Source organism: Aricia agestis, chromosome Z (assembly GCF_905147365.1).
Source record: "Aricia agestis chromosome Z, ilAriAges1.1, whole genome shotgun sequence".
Lineage (NCBI taxonomy): Eukaryota > Metazoa > Arthropoda > Insecta > Lepidoptera > Lycaenidae > Aricia > Aricia agestis.
This window is the reverse complement of record NC_056428.1, coordinates 14,167,740-14,191,404: the sequence shown is the minus strand read 5'-3', so window position 1 is coordinate 14,191,404 and position 23,665 is coordinate 14,167,740. Positions and strand designations below refer to the sequence as shown.

Here is a 23,665-nt window from a genome sequence, read left to right as displayed (position 1 = left end):
CAAAATCTTTGTGCTATATTTCATATTTCATACAATGCTTAAAAGCAACATCATAACTGCACTGTATAAATAGTTGATGCATACGTGAATACAAATTCTTCCAAAGAAATACATGACCATCGTACCATAATCGATATTACACACATACTTTTTGAAACTACTAGATAATTATTTTACATTAATTAATAATCAGATCTTAAATATTCTGCTTTAAAAACATTACACCTTAATAATCTGTACATTGCAATGAAAAGCTGTATGTATTCTTTACAGAATAATAATAAATTATTTTGCTAAAATTATATTTACACAAAACAGATCAAACTTTTGAAGATATTCCTTACAAAAAATATATTCGTTATTTTAACGAAATTACGAAAAAAGGAGGGCTGTGTATATTTTTTGGATTAAGTACTGTTTTAGTAAAAAAAACTGCTAATGTTGTATTAGTAGATTAATATTTAGAAAGGCTTATAGCCTTAATAATATATATATTTGATATAATTTTATCTCTTTCTCATAAAATGCACTCAAAACGTTCCTCATAATTTCTTAGTATTACGAATGAAATTATAAAGCAATTGTGAAAAGATTCCTAAGATAAAAAATCAGATTTCTTATTTAAAAATACTGACATATCTGTAGGCATTTTCAGATATTTTCTTTACTATAATAGTGTGTAGGTACTAGCTGCCATTTTAAAATTATACCAATATATACACGTATTATATACCTAAATAAAAGTACCTATATAGTAAGTACCAAACAGTATAATGTTCCTAAACAGGTACAAGTACATTTAAAAGGGATAAAAATTTTCCTTAACCAGAAAATCGTGTTCCTAAAACAGGAAAACCATGTCCTTCAACGTGTTCTTTAACAGGAAAACTGGTTCCTTAAACATAAAAGCCATGTTGCTAAAACAGAGCACCCATGTTCCTTAACAGGTTAACCATGTTCCTCAATAGGAAAACTATGTTTTTTAGTAGGTTAACCATGTCCTTGAACAGGACACTCATGTTCTTTGTTCCTCAACAGGTATATCGTGTTCCTAACCTAGTACCTGCTCAACTTGCTTTCCCTATCGGAGTATCCCTTGTTGCTCTCTCTGTCGTACTTCCGGTAGGGCTTTTCACTGCTGTAGTGGATCTCCGAGGGTCCGATGGTCTTGGACCAGTGGTGCCGCCAGTACAGGTCGTCAGGGTACCGAGGATAGGGGTTTTCACGGCATAAAACCACACAGTATATGAGGGAGCCCACTAGAGTGATAAAACCGAAGATCAGGAATACTATCCCCAGGATCCTGAAAAGAAGATTCAATGGGTGAGTGATGATTGTGATTTTAGATGGATCTCGCAGCGTAGTGGACAGTATAAAGAGTATACTGTATAGTGTATAGGGACACATCCTGTATTATCACTTTGTTTTGTTACAACCTGTATAGGTAGACATGGCTCTATTTTGTGTGCTAATTTCTTCGTAACTAACAGTCAAGTATAATAATTCATAATAATAATGTTCATCTCGTTTCTCAATCTCCTTAACAGTAATGTAATAACAAATTACAGTTTAATCTGGATCATCCGTTCTGCTTTACAATCGCACAAAAGGTGTGATACATTCGGTTCACCGTTAGCTGTACGCACTTTTATGAGGTAAATTGATTTTTAATGCGCAGAACTTAGCGACTTATTGTCACGAGTCGTGGGAATAACAACGAAAGTGTCGATATGGGACGATTTCTAGTTGAAACTGTGCTGAGAAAAGTAATTTTATGGCTTTTAAAGGAGGATTGTACCTAACCCCTTTTTTCCGACCGCAAAGCGACCTTTCACTTCTGAAGTGAACTATTGTTACATACACTAGGTATATTTTCGGTAAGGGAATGCCAGAATTTCTTTCAACTATAATATTACAAGACAATAATTGCTATGTTAAAAATATAGGTCTTCAAGTCTTTCGTACAAACAGCTTTTTAACGCTCGCAAAATGCATTTCCATGTGATCACTACCATGAGACTGTACAGCAGTGGTCCCCAACTCTTTTCTCATGCGGGCCACGAACATATTTTGGTCTTGGTGTCACGGGCCGCAAAAAATACTGTTAGGGACTAGAGTTAAAAATAACATTCTTCAAAATTAACGATTTAAAATTGGAAAAAATTTAACGACTATTACGTAGATTTTACGTTATTTCGCAAGTGTGGTTTAAAGAATTTATTCTCATTAAAGATACAATATCCACTTACATGAGAACAAGACATTAACAATACTAATTATTTATATCATCAGTACAGTTCGAACTTACAATATTACTAAGTACAAAAGTTTATGCAATAAACAGATAAAACATAATTCATTGTTAAAGTTAAATACTGAGGAAAGGATACAAAGATTTTAACATTCTTAGATTTAACAGTGTTCAATGACATGCTTAGACAGCTGGTGCTTAAAACTATTAAAAGAAGTTATATTTTTAATGTGGTCGGGTAAACTATTATATAACTGTGCTCCCTCAAAAGTGATGCTTTTTTTGGCATAGTTAGTACGTATTTTGGGTAAAACTAATAAATTAGGGCGTCTTATACTTCGGCTAGTCGTTTGGGATTTTACAGAAAAAGATAATTCACTTTGGATTTTACCATCGATTATTTTTCTAATTAATATACAGGTGTTGTAAGTATATAGTTGTTTTAAGTTCATAATTTTAGTTTCGCTGTAAATTTGGGTTGTTGGTGTAAAATATGGGTATCGAAATATTATTTTTACAATTTTATTTTGGAGTCTCTGTAATTTATTTAATTTCGTTTTATTTGCACTGCCCCAAACCTCAGTAAGATATAGAAGGTGCGATTTAACTAGGGAGTTGTAAATAGTAAAGCGCAGTTTTGTTGGAATGCATTGGTTTATTTTAATTAGTGAGCCTATCAAAGATGATAACTTATTAATTATGGTATCTATTTGATTGTTCCAGGTAAGACGCCTATCCATTCTCAAGCCTAAGTATTTTTCGCTGCGTTTTTCTATAATAGGAGTATTGTCTATAATTAGTGAGTCATGAGCTGAAATTATTTTGTTTCTCGGGCTAAATATAATGTAGCATGTTTTGGCGACATTAATTGTTAAAAGGTTGTACTTAAGCCATTCAGAAAGAATATTTAAATCATTTTGAACTTGTTTTATTATATCATGAATATTAGCTCCAAAGTAGAAAAGACAAGTGTCGTCCGCAAATAAAGTTAAATAACCGCAAAGGCCTATTTTATCAATATTGTTTACATAGATAAGGAAGAGGAGAGGTCCTAAAATCGAGTGGGCGTGAATTTCAAAATTGTTTAACATCACGCGGGCCACAAATAAAGTCCCGGCGGGCTGCGGGTTGGGGATAGCGGCTCTAGAGTCACGTTTTAAAAGCGCTGGCACAAAGTTCTAAGTGATAAAAAACGCTCTGCGCACGTTGACTGAGGTTTAAGGGTTGATTCAGACCGCAACGCGACGCGCAGATGCATTTCTAAATTTATATGGATTTGACAGATTCGCAAGACGTCTCACGCAATTGAAATCTGTCAAATCCTTAGGGTTGATTCAGACCGCAACGCGACGCGCAGATGCATTTCTAAATTTATATGGATTTGACAGATTCGCAAGACGTCTCACGCAATTGAAATCTGTCAAATCCTTAGGGTTGATTCAGACCGCAACGCGACGCGTAGATACATTTCTAAATTTGTATGGATTTGACAGATTTCAATCGCGTCAGACGTCTTGCAAATCTGTCAAATCCATACTAATTTAGAAATGTATCTACGCGTCGCGTTGCGGTCTGAATTGACCGTTAACCCTAAGGGTTGATTCAGACCGCAACGCGACGCGTAGATGGATTTCTAAATTTGTATGGATTTGACAGATTTCAATTGCGTCAGACGTCTTGCGAATCTGTCAAATCCATACTAATCTAGAAATGCATCTACGCGTCGCGTTGCGGTCTGAATCAACCCTATGGGTCAATTCAGCCCGCAACGAGTCGAGGCGAGGCGAGGCGCGGCGCGGCATAAAGGATCATAGGCATTTTGGTATATTGCTCAACAGAGATAAAATATATACCATTAGATAGCTCTTAGTGAGTAGGTAAAAAAGTTATATGGCGCCCAGCCCCTAGCAACTGTACTTTTTGAAATAATGTACAGTCAACGTCCTTGTACGTTACCGACGTAGTTTTTGTCGTCTATGTGGTAAGATTTATGCGCTAAGAAAGGTTACGGATGTCTTGTCTTAGACAGTACACCTTAGATTTACGCTCGCAGTAGTAATTTAACCCCTCCCTCATACTGCTCACCCTTGGACTGCGGAGCAGGTAACGATGACAGAACAGAAAATATAAATAGAAGATAAGTGTAGACATAAGACTGTATAAAAGTTACATAAATTGTATTAAGAACATAAATCCATCAGGGACAAGAGCAATTATTTAAAAAAAAACCTTTGATGTGTAGGGGAGAGGGGGATAGGGAAGATATAAGTTCTTTGTTGACTACGGAACCCTAAAAATAATCATGCTATAATGTAACGTGATGTTATCAGCATGAAATGTATGAGTGCTGATGTCACTTTTAACATGTCTTTACTCAAAAAGTACAACGAATCTTGACAAGCGCCCTATTGGTCATTAATGTACATGGGTATACCTTCCTAAAAATATAGAATCCAATTCTGTTGAGCAATATACCAGAGCCCATACATTTTTGCCCATCATCATTTGTTTGGATTTGACAGATTTCAATTGCGTGAGACGTCTTGCGAATCTGTCAAATCCATATAAAGAAATGCATCTTCGCGTCGCGACCTGCGTTGCGGTCTGAATCAACCCTAAGTCTAAGTATTAGTTATTTTACTACTAACAAAACCTTTACCTAGTCTACATCAAGATTATTACTTCCATAGAACTTTCGATGATAACCTCGGGAATACAATTATCAACTCAGTATATCAAATCATTTATTGCAAAGTTTCTCAAACTTCGCCAAAAACCAGTTTTGCGATAGGTTTATCAAACTTCCAACCAATAACTAGTACTGACCACACAAACAGCGGCTCGAAGAACTGCAGCACGATGACGAAGCCCAGCGTGACGAGGATGAGGCCGAGGTTGAGGAGCAGCATCAGGCAGCACATGCCCTTCACAGATGGGCACAGCGGGTTCGGCGTCGCCATCGCCTCCACGCGTACGCCAGCCTGGAGTGATGATGATGAGCATTTTATACCGACTAAGAGGCTGATTCACCACTTCCTGTGTCGGATAGGCTATCCACAACTTATCTGGCAGATACTCCATACTCTATCTGTCAGATCAGTTGTGGATAGCCTATCCGGCACTTATCAGGAAATGGTGAAACAGGCCCTTCGTATACCTAATATAAGCCATAAGGCGGTTGTCAAAATTAGCACTTCCAATATTTTGGACACTAAAAAACTGCTCTCAGTTGCAAAAATTGAAGAAAAAGTTGAAAAAAGCAAGTTAAGGGCGTTTGTGCACTACACGGAATTTTTCCGGCGTTTCGATTTCTTACATTTTGATATGGCAAACGTAAAAGTTATGAATGCCGGACGGTAAAATTCCGTGTACTGCACAAACGCAGAGTGTAGAGTGATGAGTCTAGTGAGGTACTAATTAGTAATTACCTGTTGTCCTGGCTAACTTTATATACAGGAAATACCAGGAAAAAATATTTGCAAAACTATTTTCTACTTCTCTTTTTCACTCGCGCAAAAATATAAGGCTATCTCTGTTTCACATGCCTTTATTGCAATATTTTAGTGCGCGAGTAAAATGTATTTTTTTATGAATTTTGTCGCATATATAGGTAATATTTGCGATACGATCCGAATTCGCAGTTATATTGTGTGGGAGCCTTTAGTGAATCGTGTAGGGGAAGTAGAGGGGTGTTTGTGTGGGTACCTTTCTGGAGACTTTCGAGCGGTGTGTGGAGGCGACAGAGGGCGCCACTCCGCTCCGGTACGAGTACACGCTGCGAGGAGCCCGCGATTGACGACTGAAAAGTGAAAAAAAAGTTACATATCTAGGTAAAATGTAAGCTCAGGTACAACTTGTACAAGAATATGAATCTACCATTAAAGGGTATAAAAAAAAGAAAAATAGAAGAATACTTAAGTAAATCATCATCATCATAATATTTATACGCGAACGAAAAACTTTATAACCCTTTTTACGAAAAATGGGGAAACGTGGGTGCATGAAATTTTGCACAGTTATAGTTTATATAATAAAGGATTGCATCGAGCTAATATTATTTTAAAATTATGCTTTTATCATACATATTTTTAACAAATAAAACATTACACACACTACGACACACACACATGAGAAATGACACATTTTTGAATGACAAGCCTATACATACGAATTATACTCTTTTTATTTATGGTTGAAGTCTGTTGATAGCAAGTTGAAAAATTGAAAAGGTATTATAGTTTTTTTTATTGAATCTGAGATACTATTAGACAATGCTTACACGGTCAGTCTGAGATCAGCTAAGTCCCAGAGACAAGAGTTTAAAAAACATAGGTAGGTTCTACAACCTACTCGACCTTAATTTCAACGACATTAGGACTACTCCTAATGTCGTTGAAATTAAGGTCGAATTTCGACTATTGGGCGATCTCTAGTAATACTTAAATAAAGAAACATTCTAATAAAAATTACTCAAATATTTAATTGTAAGGACCATGAACCATGTAGGCCACTCTAACGGGAAAATGCTTATTATTCGTTTATTAACTAAATAAATAAGGAAAACAAATTATCAAGCAATGCTCTGTTTTATGAGGTATCATATTACAAATCTCTTTTTAACATAGCTTCTCTTCCAAATGGCCTTGCAAGGAACACAGCTCCAAACAAGGTCAATATTATACATCAGTCGTTTAACTTGAAAATAGAGTTACAAGTATTTATTTAGTTGCTTTTACTTAAACGAAATTATTTTTTTTTTCAATTAAGCAACACATTAAATGCTCAATATATTTAACGACCATGCACCATAGAAGACCACGTTCCTTTGAAGGCCAACTATTAAAAAGTCGTAGTTATCGTCATGGAAGACATATTCTTTCTACTACACACTTAGATCCATCAAACTTAAATAAACGTATTAATAAAATTTTTGAATCCAATATTACGTACTGGAAAAGTCTAATAGACGATCAATTTTATTGCGCAATATCACGTATTATGCAATATTATTGACCGTATAGGGTTAATATTGAACGCGCCTTTCAATCTTATTGTCAAATAGATTGTTCAATTAAGTATATTGTTCAATAATATTGCACAATAAACTTGATCGTCTAGGGGCTCACTTATAAAAATGACCATAGACAAACACCATTGTCGCCTAGCTAAACGATTTATTGTGATGATCACACAATGTGACCCAGCCCTCATCATGGCTATGAGCTCTAGTCTATTGATTGTGGTCACGAGTCACGACTGGCCACCGGCCCCCAAGGTCGCAGCCTCACGATGATTGCGACGTAACAGACCTAGTTTAGATCAACAATAGTAGATGCAGGTTATTTTGTTATAGTTTATCTGCTACAATCCGCAAATTGCAGCAGAACGAATTTGCGGATTTATTATACGGTTCCAGCGCTACAACCTAATTAGGTTGTAGCGCAGGAACCGTATAATAAAAATAAACAAATAAAATATAATAAAAAAATAAAAATTATTTTATTTCTGAATAGATTTTAAGAAAATACTTTCAGAACGTTGATATACTACGGTGCCTATCATCGGTTCGGGAACTTTTATACTATAATAATTTTGACCGGGAATAAACTACTATTCCAGAACCCTATATCTCCCTACTTACCAAATTCCCCTTCCAAATCCCCCTCTATACTTACCAAATTATTATAAAAACGGGTTTAGCGGCTCGGTATGAGGTAACGGAAAGACACTTTTGTATACCTATTCCTATTCTACTTATAACATAATATGGAGGAAATTTGTTTCCAAACATCTTGTATATAAAAATGGATTTTCAAATGTGTTAGTCGCGCTAAAACTTGAAAACGGCTGAGCGGATTGTGTTGATTTTAGTCTTAAAATATTCGCAGAAGTCCAGGGAAGGTTTTAAAGTGACACGAAGTTCACCGGGACAGCTAGTGATCAATTATAAATTGTAATAGTTAGGTACAATGGCTTTTACTTAATTTTAAGTCATGTTTAAAGTTTTATTAATATTGGAATTTCGAAAGGCTCTATATAAAAGGAATTTAAAGCAATAATCTAACGAGCAATAAAGCTTCAAAAGCTTTATTTAACCACTTAAGGCGCTTCCAAACTTTCAATGACGAAAAAAGTTTTATTTGACATTCGAAAAAAGAATTAAACGATCAAGGAACGCCTCGTCACGCCCAAATAAGTTGTCAAACTCCACACAATGAAGCTTTGATTAAGTCCTTTATAAGCCCTTAAAAAAGTAAACTATTTTCGATTCGTTCCAGCTTAGAATGTTTGCTTTAATCATCAAAAGCTTCACAAAAGCGCCGGCTTTCGAAGTCTCCTTAGGCATTGAGAATAAAAAGCTAAGGTCATTGTTATGTAATAGAAGTGAGCTGTTTGTTTATTAAATAGTTTTGTGCTTTAATTGAAAATAAATATTTGTTTTTAAACTCAAAGTGTCTTTAGTTCAGTCTAGACTAGTCTTTAGCAAAGTAGGACACAGCCAGCTAAACTGTTTTTGCTGCTGGTTTAAATACCGTAACAAAATTTACCTAAGTGTAAGTACCTACATTTTTTATTAAACGAGGCGCTAAGTCCAAGCATTTTCAATATTCCCTATTTATAATTCAAAACGAGACTAGATATAGACTAGCGAGTACATAGCTCTCTTTACTGTGTGAAGGAAAAAAGGAAAATAACCACAACCTTATTTTTTAAAACCGAATAAAGCATCCCAAATAAAGTTATGTAACTTTGACGCATTCCAAGTGAATAAAAAGCGTAAAGTTCGTGGGATATTCCAGAACAGCGCTGTCACGTCACAGAATTGACAAAAAACACCAGGAGAAAGTAGCTATGTAGCAGGTAGCTATTAGATATGGTCCCAAAATACCATCATTTGATCCACAAATTGACTTTGAAGAGTTTTTTTTCTGTATCCTTCGGGGCATAATAATTAAGGCAAAGGCGATCGAGAAAAGTAACTCGCACTTGGTGACAAATATTACTTAACTTTGATTATAATATTGAGAAAAGTCTTCAGCTATTTAATACTACTTAACATGAATTTACAAAATTCTCATGCTACGCGGCAGCTTTCGATATAAATAATTCAGAATAATCCAAGGCAGAGAACGCTATTAGCACATAGAGTAAACCAGTAAACACGTACTGCACATTGCACACATCTTATCAGAATATTGACAGAAACGTTGTCAAACGTCGTAAAAAACTTTTCGTTTTTATAATAACATGAGCTTTTGCCCGCGGTTTCGCTCGCGTTATAAAGTATTATTATATAAACTTAATAAACTTTCATCCCCTATTTGAACCCCTTGGGGTTGGAATTTATCAAAATCCTTTCTTAGCGGATGCCTACGTCATAACATCTACCTGCATGCCAAATTTCAGCCCGATCCGTCCAGTGGTTTGGGCTGTGCGTTGATAGATCACTATGTCAATCAGTCAGTCAGTCACCTTTGAGTTTTATATAGATGTTGCTGCCTCTAGGGTGAAAACAGTGCAGTAATAAAATATTATTCTATTTATCATAAATCTTATCTAATTTATGATTTTATGAATACTACGTTGTCATTGCTAAACCCTCTGTACAAGCCATGATGATAAAATATAGGCACGTAACGTTAACTGTTACAAAGTAAGCGAGCTCATTACAAAGTGAGCGATTTTACAGAGTCATCGTAAATATAGCCTACGTGTAATGTAGCCTATGTGGCGTATCATGTGGGGCTAATAGATGATAATACAGGCGATATGGGCCACTCTGAGTACCGTTGCTATTGTAGATGAGACCATATTGCAATCAGTTTATACCGTATGCCTCCGATCTAATACATACTAGATGCAGAAAAAAAAGGAAGATTTATCTTTAAACTTTATTATTTTGTTTATAATATTATTGAGCTCAATATTTTTTATACTGTACGTACTTCTGTTGCGCGAAACTTAGCGCCGAAATGGGTTAGAAAATATGCAAATATCGATAACCATAAAACATTTTTCAGGATGAAAACTATTCATCCTCTCAGAGCTTAATGTCTTCACATAATAAAATCATCTTTTATTAAAATCAATTCACTAGTTGAAGTTAAAGCGTGAAGCGGTAACAGAAATACTTTATTTATGAAAATAGCTTGGCAAAAATCAAATCTTACAGAATAGCTACATGAAATATGCAACTCTTTGATGTCTTTAATTGACCAAGGAGTCCGTTCTATAATATTGTTATTCTATGTAAGAAAATTGCACCATACATTTGTATCAAAATTCAAATAGATAGCTGTAGGCTACATTTACCTGTGAGTAGATTAGGCAAGATTTAAATACGGTTTGTTGACAGTAGATTGTTACAGATTGGTTGTGCTTGCTTAATATTCTGGCTGACTGATCATACAATAATGTTAGCACTTAGCATTGCATCGTTAAGAGTTGGTTGTTCTATACAAATTACAATATACTAAAATTGCTACCAAAGTCCATTTACACAATACAAGTAAGAGTTGACTGCTAATTAACACTACGAAGTAAGCACAAAGGTGTTTTTTCTTAATTGATATAGAGCAAAAAAAGCAAAAAAAATACGTTTGTTGTATGGGTTTATTAATTTTATTTTGTTTTTAGTATTTGTTGCTATAGCGGCAACAAATATACATAATCTGTGAAAATTTCAACTCTCTAGCTATTACCATTCTTGAGTTACGGCCTGGAGACAGACAGACAGACGGACAGACAGACGGACAGACAAACAGACAGACAGACAGACGGACATACAGACGGACAGACACACGGACAGACATCGAAGTCTCAGTAATACGGCCCCTTTTTTACCCTTACGGAACCCTAAAAAGTACGCAAAATGTCAAATCTTTGGTTAAAGTTAAAAATGGACGCCATTAAGACGCCATATTTAACCATAACCATAGAACTCGACAAGGTTTTAAATGCACGTGGCGAAAAAATAAACTAACGCTGTCATCATACAAAAACGCCATTTTTGACAGTTATCCTTTACCAGCAGCGCCCCCGCCCACGTTCATTTATAACCTTATTGGACCAGCTGTCATCTGTCAATTTCTCCGGTTAAAGTTAAGGTTAAATTTAGCCTTAACTATAGCCATAACTTTAACTTTAACCACGCCCCTGGTGCTACCCAACATTAGTAAAATAATATTATCAGATCTAATGTAATCAGGCAAACCTATGTAGAAATTGACCTGTATTACGTACGGGGGAAATTACAAAGAAAAAAACCAGACAAACAGACACACATTTTCGCATTTATAATAATATGAAGTATAAGTATGGACTTTATCTATTTCTTATTCATCATCAATGCGTTGTGATGAGGCGCGTTCTGCGTTGTGTTACCGCCAATCCCCATTTGATTATGTATTTAACATTCTCAATAGAACCTGCCCCTTTTGCTGTGCCGTTTGCGGTGTAGTTTATGATGGGAATACGTCTTCGGAGAAGGAAGTCTGTGATTGTGCGGTAGGCGCTTTCATACCGATTGTAAATAAGAAAACTGGTTACACACTTTAAAAAAGTTCCGACGCCAAAAATACACTTTAGGACATGAACGGTGTTAAATTAGTAAAGAAGAAATATTGTGTAAAAAATTAATAAAATTTTGAAAACTTAACCAAGTTGTGCGTAATATCTATATAATACTCGGAAAATAGATATAGGTAGATTAACCGCTCCGCGCCTGACCTATAATTCATAATAAGTATTATGATACGTGCGCCCGCGGACCAGCCAATTTTGAGTGTTGTTCCGACGCGGTGCTAATCATAGATACACTTAATTAATATCTGGCAACCTATTCTGTAGAGAGTCCTCGAATTTTATGTATAAAAATATTTTCATAACTGTTTGGGAACTTCTGATTAAAAAGTCGATAGCTGTGGCTTAGTCGATTATCTCAATCATGCTTAAGCCGGGGGTCGCGGGTTCGAATCCTACCGAGAGGACAAAATGTTTTCAATGTTCCTATATTATCATGAATGTGTTTTAACCCATCAATCAAGCGGCAGCCGGCTGCCGCATAAGAATTGATCTCTATTGTGTCTGCGATTCCCACGATCGAGGTATTTAAAATGTGTAATAAATAATTAAAATATTAAATCTCAATTTCACCAATGTCTGTTAGTGCTAACAGCTTGTTAAAATGTCATGTCTTCTCATTCATTTATATGAAAAACGAAAGAGGTAACGTGATAGTATCACATTACCTCTTTCGTTTTGACATGGTGTGAAGCAGAATGCTATTAAGTACTATCCTTAGAGTATACATTAGCAAGCTATAGAGCGCGCGCATCGCTCGTTCCCCGTTGTGCCGATCGTAAGCAGAAGTTCTATAGATACTTGTCAAACGTATAACGCAAGTCTAGTGATGTTCCATGCGCCATCGTAAGACGCTTATAGGAAAATATGTTCACACTCGTGCTTACAGTTCATACCTTGTTAGAAGCACTCTATAGCTTGCTATAATGTTTACTCTATGGTACTATCAGAGAAGTTGATTCCTATGCAAACCTAACCTAAGTAGTTTGGTTGCGTTACGTCAAACCCAGCTGACAGATCACAATTAACATTGAATTGACATATTCGATCAAATAACGTTGGTCTGTCAATTGCATAGGAATCAACTTCCTCGATGGTACACTGTAGTAAAGTATTTTGACACGCCCCAAATAAAATTTTATAACATTTCCATTACATGATGTCATATTTATATAGAGACGTAAATATTATTGAAGTTATGTAAATATACGGCATTTCCTAGTATTTTATATTTCCAATAAAATGTATATTTAATGTTTGTATAAGTTTATATGAGTTTTATGAACAACAGTGCGTTTGATAGTGTAATAAACTCACGTTATAGTTACAAATATTACATAGTTTTGAAGAAAAACGATAAATTACTAGAAACTATAGAGCACTGTAGAGCCAAGCTACTTAAAATAATGGGCTGTATAGAAATTTAAACTGATTAGAACAGGGGCTCTCAAACTTATTTTGTCCACAGCCCACTTTGAGAAAAGATTATGTTTTAGCGCCCGTCTTGTTTCAATTTAAAATGCGTCCAGATGAAATAAATCACCCTCCCAAGCTTTGCCCCCATTTTTTTCTGGGTCCCACACCGCCCCCCTTTAGACCTTCAGCGTCCCACAACTCACAAGGGCGCGTTATCACCCACTTTGGAAAAGGCTGGATTAGAATAAATGAGTTCTGGGACCATTCCGGACTCAATCCGTCTCCATGATAGGATAGTTTTTATCACGGCAAAAAATAACATCTTAGATACATGAACTTCTGTGTTACGAAGTTTCAGGATACATCATCATCATTAAATAATAGAAGGAACCTTTACCGTTTTTGTTTTTGGCAAAGGCTAATCCCTTTGTTCGCTCGGAGCTGCAACAAAGTTCGGTTTTTAGGGTTCCGTACCCAAAGGGTAAAAACGGGACCCTATATCTGTAGCCGCTTTAACAACAAATACTAAAAACAATATAAAATAATATTTAAGGGGGGCTCCCATACAAGAAACGTGATTTTTTTGGCCTTTTTTGCTCTATATCAATAATGACAGTAATTTTCACAAAGTCCTAAGTTGTATGTGTACTTTAATATTTAATAATAATATTAAAATAAAATAAAAACTTAAGGGGGCTCCCATACAAAAAATACAATTTTTCTCTTAATTTTTAATCTTGCTCTATAATGGTACGGAAACCTCTTGCGCGAATTCGACTCGCACTTGGCCAATTTTTTAATTTTGTTGCTTCTCGACTCGAGCATCATTTTACTTCAGTTTTCAACGAGACTTTAGTATTGTCAAAAAGAAAATTACCTACAGAACCTATAAACGAAGAAAATCTTGCTCACTCACATGGGCGCTCTTGTGCCGGGTCTCTGAGAGGCTCTGGTATTGAAAAAAACTGTACTGTGTGAGTTCTTTGGCTTAGCACCAATTACACCAACACCTCTTCTCAGCTCTGGATCTATATATAGGCAGTATAGGCCATGGCCCATAGGCGGCAGCGTCCTGGGATGGCGGCAGATTTCGTACATATGGGCGGCAAAATTAAAATGGCCTTTACTCCTAAAAATATAAATCTGGCCTTGCTTCTCCTACCTAATTTCCGAAGGTGGTCTGTAGGCGGCACTGGTGACGTACACCTCGTCGCCGGAGTCGCCGCGCCGCCGCCCGCTGCGCTGCTCGCCGCTAGATGGCGTGCGCGTGCGCTCGTTTATTGTCTGAAAATAAAACAGTGTTCTTAGTTATTTCACCTTTGATAGAGCCGTTATAGGGACAACGCTAAAACACACACATTTAGGGAGATCGCAGACGACAGACTTTTTGTGCGATCGAGTCTGCGACGCCCATACAGTCGGCATGGCGCGGCCATGCACTACTTTATTTCAATAACTTAAGAGGAGTCCACGCCGCCCCTTTTTCCATACAAACGTTGTCCCCTGTTTCCTCCCTGGATAATGCTAGTAGAGTTATAATTTTTTTCCTGAATATCTACGGCCACTAATACAATGTCCCCAAGGGCGTCGCCAGCCGATGGCGCAGGGAGGGGGGGCAAGTTGACTTTAACTACTACAATTCATACTTTTCTCATTCTCTATATATGAGAAAAGTAGGTATGAATTGTAGGTAAAGTCGACAGCACATTAAGCTTTTCACTTGTACTACGAGCCTTACATCTATTACCAGATTTTAATATAATAGTGGTCGTTGTTTGAATTATATTTGGCAACTTTTTTAGAATCTCTAGGGGGGGGGGCAGCTGCCCCTCCCTACCCCCCTTGGCGACGCCCTTTGTCCCTATGTTTTCTTTTTTTTTTTTTTCATAATTTAATTATTAAATAAGATATGAACGTTCAAAAACCCAAAAATATGGCCAGATTTTCCGTTGTGTTCAAACGTCCAAAAAACAGATTTGGCTAGATTATACTAAAAAAAGCAAAACATAGGAACACAGCTCAATCCTTTTTTTAATCTTAAAACAAAAAAGTACTTAGATCGGTTAAGTTTTGGAGAAGGAATCAGGGGACAACGAATCGTTGATTTTCTGGATTTTCTGCAGTTGTCTCTATCGTGTTCTGCGGTAGAGGCTTGAGGTAAGTGAGACAGCTATAGATATTAAACGTACTTTTTTTTTATTTCTCTAGCCCCTGGTGTATTTTCTTAAAAGTTAAAATTGTATTTTGGAGTGCTTTTAAAATTTCTATCCAGAACGCTCCTTTGTGTGCTTCTATCCGGAACGCTCCTTTGTGTGCAACGATCCTTAGGAGGATTAGCAAAAAATGTATAAAATTATTAGCTGTTGCCCGCGACTTCGTCCGCGTTAGTATTGTATACGGACACGTAGTGCCATCTAGCGACAGACCAGCAAAACTTACCGAGGAAACACAGGCAACATAAATCCCCTACTCAATACTAGATGGCGTTAGGTGCGCTAGTACATACTCGAATAGACTGTGCGCGAACTTTCTAGAAGTGTATTGTTTACGTGTTTACCGGTTTATTTCGTTTACGTGTTTACGTGTTTAGTTGTTTATGTTTATTGTAGTACATGCTCGAGCCTCCTAGAAAGTTCCGACACTTGTTTACTTGTTTACGTGTATCGGGAACTTTCTGGAATTCGTCTCGCCATATAAAAAGCCGCAGGTAGACGGCGCGGCAATTCAGTTCAGTTCGAACGATCGTCAAGGCGATTTCGGAGTGAGGACAAGTGATCAATAGTGAGTGAACCAGTGAAACCTGCGACTTAGCTACGACCTAGGACAGTGATAGTGCTTAGTGTTTTGGACTTAGTGCTTAGTGTTGTGACCTAGTGTGTCCTTGTGTGACCTGGACTTAGTGAATAAAATCTTCAAGAGAGTCAGCAAGTCTTTCTCCTTAAATCCTCGAACCCTAGCACGTAACAGTATGGTAGATCACGTCCCAAGTATTATTTATTGTACAAAAATATTCAATGTACAGCATTGGCTTTCCTACGATTTTATTATATTATATAGATGTTCCGCGCGGCTTCGCTTGCGTAATTTAGGAATTTCACGCGACCGTACATTTTTCCGCAAAAAATAGCCTATGTCCCTTAACGTGGTCTATTCTTCATGTTTGCCAAATAACATAAAAATTTCTCCAGTAGTTCTTAAGAATCTTAAGATAATAAGCAATTTCATATAATTTCCCCCGTTTTTTCCACATTTACCTCTATTTCTTCGCTCCTATTAGTTGTAGAATAATAAAATATAGCCTATGCCTTTCTCAATAAATAGGCTATCTAACACTGAAAGAATTTTTGAAATTGGACCTGTAGTTCCTGAGATTAGCGCGTTTAAATAAGCCCTTTCAAATAATTTCCCCCCGTTTTTCCCACACTTCCCTCTATTTCTTCGCTCTTATTAGTCTAAGTGTGAAATAATATAGCCTATAACCTTCCTCAACAAATGGGCTATCTAAAACTGTAAGATTTTTTTTAAATCGGACCAGTAGTTCCTGAGATTAGCGCGTTCAAATAAGCCCTTTCATATAATTTCCCCCGTTTTTTTCACATTTTCCACTATTTCTTCGCTCCTATTAGTTTTAGCGTGATCAATTATAGCTTGTAGCCTTCCTCGATCAATGGGCTATCTAACACTGAAAGAATTTCTCAAATCGGACCAGTAGTTCCCGAGATTAGCGCGTTCAAATAAGCCCTTTCAAATAATTTTCCCCCGTTTTTCCATATTTTCCTCTATGTCTTAGTTTCTATTAGTCTGAGCGTGATAAAATATGGCCTATAGCCTTCCTCGATAAATGGACTATCTAACACTGAAAGAATTTTTCAAATCGGACCAGTAGTTCCTGAGATTAGCGCCTTCAAACAAACAAACCAACAAACTAACAAACTCTGCAAAATTATAATATTACTAGATGTCCCGCGCGGCTTCGCCCGCGTAAATTAGAAATTTTACAGAATCCGTAGGTACATTTTCCGATAAAAAATATTTCCCCCGTTTTTCCCACATTTTCCTGAGTTTCTTCTGTCGTATTAGTCTTAGAGTAATAATATAATTTAACCTTCTCGATAAATGATGAGTCTTACTCGATAAATGATCTATCTAACACTGAGATAAGTTTTTAAATCGGACCTGTAGTTTCTGAGATTGACGCGTTCAAGCAAACATACTCTTCAGGTTTATAATATTAGGTAGATATAGATTTTTTTTAATTATCGCTTGACAAACTCGAGTCTCGATCTAAAAGACTATGAAATGGTATAATATGGTAGTGATGATGATGATGATGATGATGATGAATGTAATTTGCATAGTAGCATATGCTTTCTGTTCTTAAAACAACGCCGAAACTCCCAAACTTGTATCTATAAAGAATCAGAAATTCTCTCAGCACCTTCCGAACCACGGTATACCAGGTATATCTCGGTGCAAAATCTTACTTGTTGGTAGCATATGCTTAGAATACTTCTCACGAAACTGAAGTCACCATATGTTTCCCTATAAGTTTTGAGGAGTTCCCTCGATTACTTATGGATCCTTCATCAGATAACCACTTTTCTGAATATAATACCAAATTGGGATGATACCCTATATACCAAAAGAAAAATTTTGAAAATTGGTTAACAAACGGCGGAGTAATCGTTGAATATAAGAAAACGAACATAACACCTCCCCCATTTTGAAAGTCGGTTAAAATTGTAGCCTATGTGTTATTTATTTAATATTTTAATCAGCACATGAATTGAATAACAAAATTTTTTTCAAATTAATCGTAGCACCATCTGTCAGGACAAACTAAAATTGAAATAGAATAATATTGAATGCGATGATAGCGCCGTCCGCCGGATCTAATGTAAAAAATTCCAAAATCAACAACTCCTTATAAATAAGAAATTAATTGAAAAAACATTTTCCAGTAGACCAAACTGTAAATCTAAACCATTCTCGAATCTCCACGAACACACACAAAAAATTTCATCAAAATTGGTCCAGTCGTTTAGGAGGAGTTCAGTCACATACACACGCACACAAGAAATATATATATTAAGATTATAGATATAGATTTTATGTTGAAGATTATCTTAAAGCACTAGCTGGTGTCATTGTCATTGATGATGTAACAGCATGAAGTCAGAGGTCGGAGAGGTTGCGAATACTTGCTAGTTTAGTTGGCAATCAATTATTTAACGACTGTTTCACTGTTGTGACTTGTGAGCATGTACAATTAAAAACATCTAATATAATCTAATTACCTACTAAACACTATTAAAATCGCTATGAGACTCATGCCTGTTTTCACCAACGGTCTCGGGTCTACTAACGCTAAGTGTTCCCTAGCGATCTTTGCGGGTCAATTATCTCTTAAAACAAACACATTTAAAAAAAAAAGTTATGTTTTGCAAAAGTTCTTACGCCCTAAGGACGAACGTGACACACAAAAATTCGTGAAATCTTGAAGGATAATATTATGTGCCCTTAATCAATGGCCGCTAGGGGACCACTTAGCGTTAGGAGGCGATTGGTGAAAACAGGCATTAAGCCTGCATATTTACACTTGCCTAAATTACCTAAGGTGTTTTGTTCACATCTCGGTGATTATAAAAAAATCGGTTTTGATTGTAGACAGATCTAAGATGGTAGACTGACACATTTATTATTAATTTATGGAATGACTTCTTATGGTTAGGTAAATAATAATTTATCAACAAGGTTACAATCCTAGAGGGGTTAGTGCGTCGCTGGCTGATCTTTAGTAGTTTTAGTACAAATCAAAACAGTTCTAAACCTAGATTTAAAGGGAATTGAATAGGAACTTGGAATGCGCTGGCAGCGGCTAATTTGCAATGAACACGCACCAGTCAAAGGAACACGCCGTAAATTCCTAATTCTGAACGATTTCAGATTTACATCGACGGTGGTGTAAATCATAAGAGATTAAGCAAAAAGGTGTCATTTTATTAATATTGATAAATAATAAATACTATGGAAGAGTAACTAAGTAAAAAAGGGTTCCACGAAAGCACAGTTTTCGCTTTGATTAAATCGTATAAAGCGAGCCGTACGCGGCAGCGATGCTGCCAGACCATAAAGTTAATCTAAAATAATATACCTAGCGGAATAGAGAAACAAAGAGCTGAGCAAGCGAGGTGTCACTTATCAGTAATCAGTAATCACTATCAGTAACACTGCGTGGTAAGAGAGACGTGTGATACATGACAGCAGAACCCTTTGTTGCTGTTTTGACATTCAGTCTGCATTTAACGTTGACAATTTGAGCTCTAAGATAGAATTAGAAGAAACACAGATGTAATGAATTTTGGTTTCGTTTGACAGCTCGCGGGATTGTTTCTCTATTCCGCTAGGTATATTAACTTTATACTAGAAATCGCCCAATGGTCGAAATTCGACCTTAGTTTCAACGACATAAGGACTACTGTCTATATTTTGTAAAAAAGTATTGACTTTATCCTTCGATCACTAATATACTTTATCATATTTTTTTCAACTCTTGTCTCTGGGACTCAGCTGATCTCAGACTGGCCGTGTAAGCATTGTCTAATAGTACTAGCTAAGATTTAATAAAAAAAAACTATAATCCATTTTCAATTTGTCACCTTGTTGTCAACAGACTTCAACCATAAGTAAAAGAGTATAATTCGTATGTATAGGCTTATCACTCAAAAATCTGTCGTTTTTCCTAGTGTGTGTGTTGTAGTGTGTGTAATGTTTTATTTGTTAAAAATATATGAGTAAAGGCCTAATTTCAAATAATATTAGCTCGATGCACTCCTTCACCATGTAAACTATAACTATGCAAAATTTCATTCACCTACGTTTCCCCGTTTTTCGTCAAAAGGGATACAAAGTTTTTGGGTCACGCATTAATATATAGATGCCAGACACAAAACATCGCGTAGTGAGGTAACAGCTTTCAGCTCATAACATGCGCCTCATGTAATTGCCAGTAGAAAATGATTGAAGCGTGTGAGTAATGTGTTTTGCTCCGATTTCGGACGTAAGCACACCGAACATCTGTTCCCGTTTTATGGCTGAAGAAGGCAATGCCTTGTTTACACGATTTGGAGAAAATGTTCCGGAAAAATGTCAATCTAAATACATAATATACTTCCATATTTATATTAAAATGCGAATGTGATTTTTTAAAGCAGCGACTAACCAAAAAAGTACAGTTTTTGCTTAGCTTTGACTATTATCTCTTCACGCTTAAACCACTGAACCGTTTAGTAACAATTTGGTATGGAGATAATATTGAGTTCCGGGAAAGGTTATTTATATACGACGGGTTCTCGGGGTTAAATCCTAAAATTTTAACCCTGATCACATGGAATTTTCAATATCTATTATTCGACAGAGCAACTGTTTTTCTGTTTGTTCCTTCAATAAAATGTATTATAGACATAATGACTATATTATTGTTCAGCTTATGTTTTCAAGACTCGCGAATGCAACGCAAAAGTAAAATATTTAGCGCAACATAATAATTTAAAATACATACATTCAGCAGTTATGAATAAACAGTCGAACAGATGTAGGTTGAGGAATTTGTTTGTGGGACGAACATTGACTAATTTATGTTTACGTCGATACAGAGTTACAGACGGACGAATATTATTCACTTGTGTATATAATAAAATGATTTTTACGACGGAAATGTATGAGCTAAAAAGGTGAACACACATTTAGTACCGCACCGCAAACGATGCAAGTTAGTGTCTAAACACACTAGGACGAAGTTACGCGGCGTAAATTCCGCACGATTACGACCGCAATGTCAAACGCATACAAAATACGGACGGACGAAACGCGACGGAATAGTGTGTCATCGGTAATTTAAAATACATTGCGGGCGTAATCATAAGGAATTTACGCCGCGTAACTTCGGCCTAGTGTGTTTAGACACTTACAGAAGTCTACACTTACCTTAAAATTAATTAGTTATTAACTAATTAAAGACATAAGTTTTTTTCTCTCCAAAATCATGCGATCAGTCTTTCAGACTATGAGCAGATGAGTTTAACGAATTGTGGCAGGCGGAGATTGTTCCCCATTGGGCACATCTCTATATTGATTATTTTGGATCTTAATACAGTGTGTCTAAGTCCATAATATTTCGCCTTTTAAGGCGATTAGTAGTGTCTCTGTGTAGGAGCATTTGTGCCAGCTGATTTGGGTGGTTTCTTAGCCGAAGTTTGTACTTTGTGCTGAGCATTTTAATTTCCTCTTTCACTGTCTGAAGGCCCAAGAATTCGTGTACTTCTGAGTTTTTAATAAACCATGGGGCGTTGCACATTTTAAGCTCTTGGATTATGCTTATATTTGAGGCACTTGCTGAGTCCCATAGTAATTGTAGGCCGTTGGTCCAGATTGGCTTGATAATTGATTTATATATTATAAGCAGTTTGTTGTAAAAGCCAGTTTAGATGTTCGTCCAATCAGCCATGAGATATCTCTTGAGCGGATGTTCAGCTCTTTTATTTTGGTTTCAATGTGCTTCTTCCAGGTTAGTCGGCTATCAAGATGCATACCCAGGTACTTAACGGTATCACTTTTGGGAAGCTCTCTTTCTCCGAGTTTTACTGATGGGCATTTGTCCCGACACAAGGTAAATGTTACTTGGATGGATTTGCTAGCACTAGCATTTATCCTCCATTTCTTGAGCCATGAGTCAATTTTTGAAAGACTATTCTGCAATACTAGCGAGGCTATTGTTGGGGATTTATTAGAGGCTAGAATGGCCGTATCATCAGCATCTGTTGCGGTTGTAACTCCTTGGGTCTGAGGCATGTCAGATGTAAAGATGGTATAAAGTACTGGACCGAGGACCGAACCCTGTGGTTCTCCTGCTAGTATATTATAGAAGCCAGATGTGCTGTTACTTCTTTTACTTGAAAAATTCTGTCAATGAGGTAAGAGTTAAGTAGATGGTAAAAAGAGTGTGGTATGTGTCGTTTAATTTTGCACAGCAGACCTTTGTGCCACAATATATCAAAGGCTGATATAGTGTGGCACAAAGGTTGAACGTCTAAAAAGACCCCAACACAATACTCCTTTCCTTTCCAGGGCCGCTCTTATGGTGTGACAGACTCTATGTGCCTGCTCTACTGTAGCGTGGTCAGCTCTAAATCCAAACTGATGGTCTGGTGTAAGGCTTTGACACGAGTCCAGGAGTCTTTTCAAGATTATCTTTTCTAGCAGTTTCGAGAGAATTGGCAGTAAGCTGATAGGTCTATAGGAAGTTACATCATGCTGTGGTTTGCCTGCATGGGTATGGGTAACTAACAATTTGAAAATGTTAAGTTTTTTGCGAACAAACGCCGTTTTCAGTACCTAACACTAATTTCAGTACTGATAGTTCAGCACTTTTTATAATTATCAACGATAGTATAAAATATGCATATTGAAAATATACATTCATACTATCGTAATGAAAAATAGCGTTTTCCGATAATCATGTCCCCCATCAAACTGTAAAATTGTCGTTTGAAAACTATTACATATTATTACAAAACAACTGGTAACTATTACATAATATTATTACAAAACAACAAAGTTAAGTTCATTGATTATCTGTTAGTATTTCAAAATTCGACTACAAGGGTGAAGCCAAACTAGCGTAATTTTGTGAGTCGTGACTCGTGAGTCGCAGAAATTCTGCCGCATGAATATCTTTTCATACAAACCATGACTGACAAAATTACGCTCGTGTGAATGAAACAAGACTTTTGTATAATGCAGCAGAATTTCTGCTAGCCGAAATTCTGCGACTCACAACTCACAAATTACGCTCGTTTGGCTTCACCCTAAAACATCACTGTTTGTACTTACCGTATATTCCGACAAAGTTCTTTCTGAAGGCTCCCGATGACTGTCATTCTCGTCTCTGGAAGACCGATGCAGGTAGCCACCAGAAGATGGCGAGTCGCCGCCAGACCGATGCGTCGCCACGTAGTGATTGCTTTTTATCTTGTGCGCCATCTTGAAATCACTGCTCACTTTCTGCAGAGTAGACTGTGCTTTCCGTCAGTTCATTTTTCGTGTACCCGCGGCGTTTCGTTAGAAATTTGAAATCTTTAGTCGACCATTATGACGTTTTGTATTTTTTCACACCTTCTCCGCCTGCAACAAAGGAGTAAGTACGTTTTAACCTTTTTGGTAGCCTTGAGATAGTAATTTGCGGTTTAGTGGCGATATTGACCTATGCAATTCACTTATTTTGATCGAAATTCCATTACGTTGATAATGTTTTGTTTATGTCAGTATAAGTGGTACAATAAAAGTTATTTTGCAGCCAGTTCTCACGTTTTTTATTGTTCTTATGAGATTGTATGATAAATGCTAAGTAGGAATAAT

At 36.5% G+C, this 23,665-nt stretch overlaps 1 protein-coding gene across 2 annotated transcripts in view; it reads right to left on the bottom strand.

Moving 5' to 3' along the window:
- LOC121738288 overlaps positions 1 to 23,665 on the bottom strand; it is a 110,033-nt gene that overhangs the window by 4,852 nt on the left and 81,516 nt on the right. The window contains exons 2-6 of one of the 2 annotated variants that reach the window (XM_042130251.1): positions 23,141 to 23,431; positions 14,412 to 14,533; positions 5,957 to 6,050; positions 5,078 to 5,232; positions 1,009 to 1,303 (exon numbers count right to left, since the gene is read on the bottom strand). In XM_042130251.1, coding sequence (XP_041986185.1) covers positions 1,057 to 1,303; positions 5,078 to 5,232; positions 5,957 to 6,050; positions 14,412 to 14,533; positions 23,141 to 23,290 — 768 coding nt within the window. In that variant the 5' untranslated portion in view covers positions 23,291 to 23,431 and the 3' untranslated portion in view covers positions 1,009 to 1,056. Of the gene's footprint in view, positions 1 to 497; positions 1,304 to 5,077; positions 5,233 to 5,956; positions 6,051 to 14,411; positions 14,534 to 23,140; positions 23,432 to 23,665 lie in introns of those variants that run through there. The other variant, XM_042130250.1, reaches the window with a different exon arrangement.